This window comes from Hippoglossus stenolepis, chromosome 6, assembly GCF_022539355.2.
Source record: "Hippoglossus stenolepis isolate QCI-W04-F060 chromosome 6, HSTE1.2, whole genome shotgun sequence".
NCBI lineage: Eukaryota > Metazoa > Chordata > Actinopteri > Pleuronectiformes > Pleuronectidae > Hippoglossus > Hippoglossus stenolepis.
In genome coordinates this window covers 16,558,154-16,567,280 of record NC_061488.1, presented here as the reverse complement: position 1 = coordinate 16,567,280, position 9,127 = coordinate 16,558,154, and the positions used below count along the sequence as shown (strand labels likewise).

The following is a 9,127-nucleotide window of genomic DNA, read 5'->3' as shown; positions in this document are numbered from 1 at the left end:
AATTCATCGATACTTATTTTTTATTTTAAAATAATCTTATTTTTCTCATTTAGTTCTTTTGAGGGTCATTTTTTTTGCCATGCCTTTAAAAGTTTGCTACTAGCCACTTCTAAACATCTCAGGACCTCATGGTAGAAGTCCTCCAACGAGGCCTACATCTTTGACTTTAAATAAAACTCTTTCATAATAATATTAATAATTTCATTTCTGCAGTGTTATCTCATTTACAAAAAGGAAAATATCCGTGGGAAAAAGAAAAGGACAAAAAAGACCGTGGCTCAAAAACATAAACTGATACAATATTTTCCGATTGATATGTTTGTCCCCCCCCCCCCATCAGCAGAGGAGCATAAAGGTCGGTTACATGAACAAAATAAAAGTAGCCTAGAGTTTTATACATGTCATTGAATGTGTAATGAGATAAACTGGTTGAGCTGTTGTTCTTTTACATATAATTTAATACATGACGACTAATCCTGGAATCACCTCAGCGATTCGCTCCTGGATCTGCGAGCCCGAGCGTAGGATGAGCTCAGGGTTAAATGATAATCCCCTCTTTTGACAAGCATGGTGGTTAAATACAGCTCCAACATAATCTGTGACTCTACAGTGTCCCAGGTGGGACCGACAAATACCCAGTGTTAGCTTTAATATCAGGGAGAGAAACGACTTCCTGGCGGGGCAGTGCAGACTCCGGCTCAATCCAATGCACGGATGAAAAATAATCCAATGTCTTTAGTCATTCTTTTGCTTGAAGAAACGCTATTAACCTTTGGCACAGAGTTAATTGCTTTTTTTTTTTTGCAGCAATGGCTTGAACTGGCACTTGCTATTGTTAAAGCAGTTCACTGAACGTCCGCTCCATCATCAGGCCGCTAAAATGAAGCTGTGATTTTCTGGTAAAATGACCTAATTCCTGGGGTTTGAAGAAGAGGTAATCAGTCTAATATTTACTGTGTTTTTTATAATTGATGTTGATGTTATCGCTAATTTTGAGGTAATAGTTTTTTTAGATTAGCTTTTGCCACAATAACTCTACTTCCAACAGCCTTTCTAAGTGTTCATAAAAACGATAGCTGGGAGCTACTGTAAGATCTCACAGAGAGAGAAGGGTACAAAGCCCCGTGAAGGAGTGGAATAATTATTTCATCATTCAAAACGTAGCACTGGGTTTTTCTTAGGGACTGTTGACTTTGTTGACCTCTACTGTTTCAAATGTAATTTAGCATGAAGAGCTGGTAGGTGCAGATTAAAAAAACATTTAGTCTGGGATGTTAAGCTCTAGAAGGTTTATCAGAGCAGCAGAGGGTCACATTTTCAAATGTTATCACTTCATTTCAAATGGAGGAAATCGTGAATAAACACCATGAAATCAGTAACTGACCTCTCTTTTTTTTCTGCTCTTTTAAACAGACAGTTTTGTCACCATCTCGACAACATAGCCAGAGACAGACATTAGTGTTTAGAAGGGTTTTGTTGAACATGCGTTTGTGGACTGGGACTACTTGCATGCATGTCACACATGTACCTTCTATCCTGACAGATAGAAAACACATTTCTCACATTTCCTGTTTGGCGTCATGTTGCTGTTCTGCATAGAAAGTTCAGTCCTCGCTAAGCAACGTCTTTGAAGTCTCATTTGACAAAAACATCAAGGAGTGCCTCTGCACAGTTTTCTTGGCGGTTGATGGATGTGTCGTGCAACCGCGCTGGAGGTGGATTTGAGGAGTCTGCATGTTGCCTACAGGAAACTGTTCTCGTCATGGCAGTGTGGGAGGAGGGGGATGGACCAGGCAGGACAATAAACAGGGAGGAGTTTAAGTTAAAAGGTAGTGAGAGGAGTGGGGGGGTACATGTCAAAAATAACAAAAGGCATTCAGGACAAGGAGACATTTACACGCACAAAGTGCACATCAACTGTTGTTATTTACAAGTACAGCAGTCCTTCAAGTTTCCAGTTGAGTGAAAACAAAAAGTCAAAATGTAAAGAACAATTAAAAGATCCAATAACACAGCCGCTTTGGAGGGCAGATACAATAGAACACATCCATGTGGTCGCTGTGTCACACTGTTCACTCTATTTACACAACCGTACATACACACAGGTGCAATTTGCTCGGTAAGGTTTTCACTTCAGCGAAGCAAGACGCGCCTCCGGCTTCTGACATGGCCTCCGACCATGGACGACACACATGCACACACTCTCACACACATGCACACGCAAGTATGCATGCGTGTGAGCTTGCACAGGCACACACATTATTATATCTGTACACGCTGACGTCAAACACACACCCATCCTCTTGCACACACATGCACGCTCGCTTCAACACAATTCTGTCTTCTGATAATGTGCCACAACGGCCCTCCAGGTGGTCCGCTCGGACATGTGTGCTCTACCAGTCTGCATCTTCCTCAATGTAATAATCAGGTGTTGAAGTACCATCAAACAAACCAGGGTCGAGGGACTTGCGCTGCTTCCCCCGGGCGAAGACACGCGACAGAGAGCCCAGCCCCATCTTCTCTTTCTTCTTCTTACGCTTCGCCTCCTCCAGATCTTCTAGGGACTGAAAGAGGAGAGAGAGAGAGGGGGAGAGAGAGCAGAGGAGACAAGACGATGAAGAGATGGGCCAACAAACAGAGATGTGAGAGCAGAGCAGTCGGTGAAGGGGTGCAGAGTGGGCGATAAAGACCGGGGGAGATAAAGATCGCAACACAAAAGGGAAGTGATGCTTTACATGCTGCGAGGCATGCACTTATTCAACAACTGGTTTTCACATAAATCCACGTGACAGCTGCGGAGTGAGGCCACAACAGACTGTGTGGGGCAAAAACACGAGCTCAGCCAGAATGACGGTGGAGAGAAACAGCAGCGGCCACGCAGCAGGACAGTTGGCAGTTTCCACAAAGGAGGCGATTACTTGGGAGGGTGCAGAGGTGGGCAGCTCTTACATTGCAGAGGGAGTGAGTCCGATGGCGTGGCGAGTTGATGTCGCTGGGTGTGGATGACCGGTCCCCCTCCAGCGCTGAGGCGTCGGAGATGATGGAGGGCTGACGCGAGTGGCAAGGGCTCACCCGCACGGCAGCCACTAAACGGGACAGGGAGGAGAAGAGAGAAAAGGCTTGTTTTCTTTGGGGTGTGTTTGGGCACCAAATCTGGTTGTTCTTAAATAAATAAAATATATGTTTTAAAAATCCCCAAACCAGAGGCCGGAAATCGTCTGCAGTTGCTAAGCAACAGTGAAAACAGCTTCACAGAGGTTGAGCCAATGTGTGTGTACCAATGAGACTGAAACTGTTCAACCAATTGCGTAGCCGGTGAGGATTCGTGACTACTCGCATGTTCTTCTTCGTCCAGATGCCACCAATTAGTCAGCAACCTGTTTGAACCTGCGTCTCTAAGAGGACTGAGACGGACCTCTACTCGCACTTTGTGTCGTACTGGGCGAGTGCAGCCAGTTGTCCAGTTTCGCTCTTTAGAGTGATTATGATTAGTTTAACTTTTTTGGGAAGTTCAGGATTAACCTCTCAGGGTGACTGTGGTTAGATAACACTCAATAATTCAAGAGCTTATTCTAAATTGGGAAATCATATTAACATAGTGAAAGCTCCAGGCGGCAGTGATGTTATAATGATGATCATTATCTTTTCAATAGTAATAATGGTAGGGTTGACCCCTGGATTCATTCATTTTAACTACAACTATTAACTGGTGCTGCCATCAGTCATACTATTATTATGTCTATAAGTATCACTCTTATTATTTTCATTGTAACAATCAGTCTGACAGAGTTTAAATATGACAGTGACAAAACTGTTCCTGGTCTCTCTCCCTCTTTTCCACCCACTACTACTAACTCCCCCATATTTCTCCACACTGAGCCTGGTTCTGTTGGAGGTTTCTTCCTGTTAAAGGGGAGAGTGCCTTGACATTATGTATGTTTTGATTTGTCGCTCTATAAATACAATTTAATTGAATAGAAATCAAACACGAACTGCTTCGGCACTGAAAATGTCAGCTGACACCAAATTCTCCTCCAGTATATGGACGAGGCACGTTCAGTGTCGGTTCACATCTTTGGTGTATACCTGTGCATGTCAGATCGCTGGTGGGGAACCTACAGTGCTAAATGTTTCGAGGGGCCAAAAAATGTAATTATTACAAAGTTAAGTGAAAACAAATATCGAGAAAAAGTTTTCCTTAAAAACAAGTTGGAACTGTGCAGACAAAATGTTTGATTCCACTTCTGACTGTATGAAAACACTTGCACACACTAACAGGAAGAAACGGCACATAAGAACCAACCCAACCATTTATAAGCTGCCACTATCCTCAAATATGGAGGAACAGCTGTTTGCAGCAAAGACAAATGGAAGCTGCAAAGCCAAAAGTTTGTTCACTGTACCTGCTCCAGAAAGCAAATGAAATGTCACGACCAGAGCAGCAGGGGGTGGCCGATAATGTGGAGACATTGAGCAGATGGCACGAGTGAATGTGTGTGAAGCCGGTTGACATGAGGATGCAGGAGGTGAACGACTGTAAAAAATCGTTGTGCTAATGAAAAGGATGCTCGAGTACGTGTGCCTACCTTGTCTGTCGGTGGGATGCCCGGTGTGGACATAGAGGGTCTGCTGACTCTGTCTGATCGCAGCAGTCAGGGGAAGGTCCGCCTGCATCACCCACTCCTGGTTGTTACCGTTGACAACTGTCTCCGTGGGCATGGCCAGCGAGTGACGCTTGGGCACGTCCTTGGTCAGGGTGGCTAGTGACTGTTTGGCCTTAAGAGGGTAGAAAAACACACAGATGCAATCAGGCCCGAGAGTCAACGAGCAACAAGCAACAATCCTGGAGAGGGACCTTGCAGGGGGTGGTTGTATTTAAGTGAGTTGGTATTGCGGTTATTGTGGTTTTTATGCATTTTTTTGTGTCTGTGTGCACGTGTTTCTGTTAAGTTATGTATCCAGAATCCTACTGAAAATCTCATGCACACACGACAGACCTCACATGGGCTGTATTCGTGTTAGTCTTTTGTTGTGTGAAATCTCGCTGCAGCTCACTTGCTGCACTGAAAGGAAAACAATTCATAGTATATCTGGAGGAGATGTTTTTCTTCCTTTCGGGGGTGGAAGTTAGGGGTTTGGTGGGGCATACAAATAGAGATACTGGATAAAATGAAGCTTTTCCACAAGTTTAATGAATACATTTGCTCTGCAGAGCCCTGTCACAATGCACAATTCACCACTTTTTAGCAGGAACCACAATGAGCCCCTGGAGCCTTGGGAGATGTGTTAGTATACGTGTGGTTTGTGTCTATCAAGAGCTTTGTGTGTGTGTGCGTGTGTGTGTGTGTGTGTCTGCTGATTAGCCTTGGCACATTGGTGTTTTGCAAATGCTTCAAATCTCGTTATTCTGCGAATCATATCATCATGCCAAGCGTCGACAGGCTGCAAATCAGCACCCGGCACAGTCAGCTACATTGCAATCATCTCTACCTAGCAGCGGTCAAATGATTATCAATCATAGTGTTTGCTTCGCAGAACACAATCACAATCAAAAACCTTTGGAGTAATCATTAGTTGTCAGAATATTGATGTATCTTTTTCCCCCCATGCATTCTTATTCTCCTATTCTGATAAATCACAGCAGGGACCCACGGGGAGCAGCAGAGTTAGGATCACTGGGTCAGGGGCTCCGCCAGTCAGGGGACGGCTGAGGGTTAGTCAAACACGTGCAGCTGAGGAGGGGCTTTCCAAAGACGACAATTAGGTCACAGATGGGAGAGGTTTCCAAAGAGTGGGTGAGGGGGGAGGGGGTCAAGAAAGGTCAAATTTCAAAGTTGGGGGACCTGTCTTACCGCCATGAACCTAGATGAGTAGTCCCTGTCCGCAAGACGCTCAAACACCCGGAACTCCATTCTCTGATTGACACAGTTACTCATCTGGGGGGTTGGAGACATGAGGGATGGCTATACCTTACATTCAAAATCATTCTGGGTTTCATTAGATGCAGAGTACCCGAAATATTGCACAGTAACAGACAGATGTACCGTTCACCCATGAAGCAGTGAAGAGAATTTGTGCTTTCTATTGTCAGTCGTAAATGTCTTCTTATGTCTTCTTGTCAGTAGATTCAACACTTATGATGGGATGTGTGTATGAGCTGTGATAACTGGACTTTGGTTTACTTCAGTTTAGAGTCCATCTTTCTTTTGAATGTCCTTCCTTTATGTGTTTTTATTGGCAACTGTAATTCACACATAAATAAAACAAACTTGAAATGAATATCAACAATACTGCAGAAAGAGAACATTTGTTTTTTTTTGGAGCGGTATCGTCTAGTGCAGCCCCATCTGTGTTTCTGTCTCACCATGGCCAGCTCAGCTTCCAGCTCCTTGATGCGATTCTCCTTGAGGTCGAGCTGCGAGCGCAGCATCCCCGTATGCTCCGTGGCTTCCTTGGTCTGCCGCCGCAGGTCCCACTTCTCCCTCTCCAACAGGTCCTTCTCCTTTGCCAGCGCCTTCACCGCATCCTCGCTCTCCTAGTGGACACAGACATCCTGATGGGTTGCTTCACACATGATTGTAAGCTGAATAAATGGTTAACGGACTGAGTCCAACCTGCAAAATAATGCCGCTGAACCAAATTCTAAATCAGGAAAGGAAGAATATAATCTAAATCAGTGGTTTTACGACGTTTAGAAATGTATTTATGTCTCTGAGATTAAATAAACAGTTAAACAGGGACTTTGCATATCTGTTATATCTGCGGTATATATAACATCATTCACACTATGTTTTTTGGCTATCATTTAAAATTCCTTAGGTTCATTGGCATTTGGCCTTTTTGGGCACAGAAGAAATACACATTATTGGAGTGGATCAGATTAACAGTGATATGCCTGAACATCTCAAGAGAAACATCATAAACACAAACACAAGTCGTCAATATGAATAATATGGAATATATGCAAAGTATTTCATAGCATGGTCATGCATGCGGAGAGTGTAATCTGTTTTTAAGTAGGAGATTAGTACATGTACAGTACAGAGCACATATTCATAAATTAACCTCATCCACAGGGTGCACACACATCTAGCAAGAACTAAACTAATCACATGAAGCATCACAATCCTCACCGATTTATAAAACCAGCTTTATAAAATGTGTTTTATTTGGCTCCACTGCTGCTGCTGCTTGAATGTCGATGGTGTTTTTGTTGCTATGAGCGTCCAACCAACACAGCTTCAATGAAAAGAAGCCTCTTTGCATGCACGTGTGTGTGTGAGTGTGTGTGCGTGTGCGTGTATGCCAGTATATTGTCGGAATATGGCGGCCATATACTTTTCTGTGCTGCTCATAGTTGCGTATGAAGTCACGGAGCTGCTCCTCCCGGCTCTCCAGTGTGGCGTAAAGCTGCTGCATCTGGTTCACCAGGTCGGCCTTCTCCGCCTTCAGACGCTTCCGGTCCGACTTCATGGCTGCAAGAACGGGGGAGAGAGAGAGAGAGAGAGAGAGAGAGAGAGAGAGAGAGAGAGAGAGAGAGAGAGAGAGAGAGAGAGAGAGAGAGAGAGAAACAGAAAGAGAGAGAGGGGCTGTAAGCTATAGCATCAGATGAGCAGCATTTGGCTGTGGGTGTCTCTGTGTGTGCGTGCAACCGTACTTGTGTTGTGTGTGAAAACGCTCATATTTACAAAAGCAGAGAAGAAAGATGGTTTAAAACACTAGTTTGTTGTTACCAGACAAAAACGCTTGAAAAACTGTTGTTTTGAATAAAGCTGTTTATATCATAAATATATCATGCATGTATTTAAACACAGCAGAGGAACAACTAATTAAACAGGCTTCCCACATTCATATTGAGTGACTTTAGCAAACTGATTCATGACGGTTTTGTCAAAATACAACATTTAAACAGACAGATTCAGATTTTAGTCATAGAAATTAATTTTTTTTTTAAAAAGAGGGCACAAAAAAACCTTGAATTGGTTATATTGCTAATACTATAAAGTGATTCATCTACAGCATTTTATATTTTTGACGACAGGTCAGTATTTTTGGACACGGGCCTGAAGAGCCTGTAATAACTAATTTGCAATATAGTTAATATAATATACTAATATAATAAATCATTTGCAATAACTACACTGGCTGTTCAAATACCTTAGATAAAGTCTTTCTCAATCGACACAGTAACACATCTTGGCAGTGTGTGTTTTCTAGTCCACATTTCTTCATGCATAATAAGTAGGTTACTAAGCACCTTCAGATATGAAGCGTCTTAAGTAAAAACATTACATACACCTGCTGCCGCAGTCTTAATGCTGCGTGGCCGCATGTTGATAAAGAAGTGAATCACACATGAACCCTCCTGTCAATCTCCGCTCTGCTGCCGGCTTCGTTAGAGGCTGCCTCTCCCTCTTCTCATCTATCTCTCCGCCACACACTCTCTCTAATCCTCTGGCACTTCACCCACGCATCATGATAAAGAATATGGTTCAGTGTAGTTATTCACAGAAGCTCTAATTTTCTCAAAGACAACATCTCCTTTTTCTTCCTCCCTCTTCTGCATCTCCTCGCTTTCTCTTGATCCTCTCTCCGTCTTCATGTGAGGCGGTTTTCCAGACATCTGCTTAAAGCCGAGCATCTCCCCACAGCTACAGCTCGACACTGGCAATGTACTGTATGTTTTATTTACATCCTGTGTATTCACACTGTGTCTGTCCAACCAATTTCACATCCATTTCCTCACAGCACAGCCGGATGTGAACTGCTGGATGTTTCATATAACATCACACGTTTCTCATTTTTCCCCTCTTTGTGCTTGTTATCGTGCGTTCACCTCTTTTTTTCTCCCCTGTGAGCCAGCTGCCTGTCATTAATTAACTTATATCACAGCCTGCGTAATTGCATGACATTCACAGTGCGTCTGGGGAGCGTTCTCGGGCGAGTGGCATGGAAGTGCGGCTTCACAAGGACGGATTCACCCTGTCGTTTCCTCCCTTTCATTTCTTTCTGCTGTCACCATTTCATATCTCCCCCTTTCACCCATTTCTCTTTTTTAACGGTGGAATCCCCGAGCCAAAGGGGAAATGCAGACCAAAGTGGCCGGCGAATGAAAACAAGAAAC

At 43.6% G+C, this 9,127-nt stretch overlaps 1 protein-coding gene across 4 annotated transcripts in view; it reads right to left on the bottom strand.

The window, feature by feature from the left end:
- Positions 1-2: 2 nt before the first annotated feature.
- The window catches only part of LOC118111005 (kazrin-like), a 171,049-nt gene continuing 161,924 nt past the window's right edge, over positions 3-9,127 (bottom strand). The window contains exons 6-12 of one of the 4 annotated variants that reach the window (XM_035159217.2): positions 7,342-7,478; positions 6,368-6,538; positions 5,856-5,966; positions 4,590-4,779; positions 2,953-3,089; positions 2,444-2,567; positions 3-1,751 (exon numbers count right to left, since the gene is read on the bottom strand). In XM_035159217.2, coding sequence (XP_035015108.1) covers positions 1,636-1,751; positions 2,444-2,567; positions 2,953-3,089; positions 4,590-4,779; positions 5,856-5,966; positions 6,368-6,538; positions 7,342-7,478 — 986 coding nt within the window. In that variant the 3' untranslated portion in view covers positions 3-1,635. Of the gene's footprint in view, positions 2,568-2,952; positions 3,090-4,589; positions 4,780-5,855; positions 5,967-6,367; positions 6,539-7,341; positions 7,479-9,127 lie in introns of all 4 variants that reach the window. The other 3 variants (XM_035159218.2, XM_035159219.2, XM_035159221.2) reach the window with 3 other exon arrangements.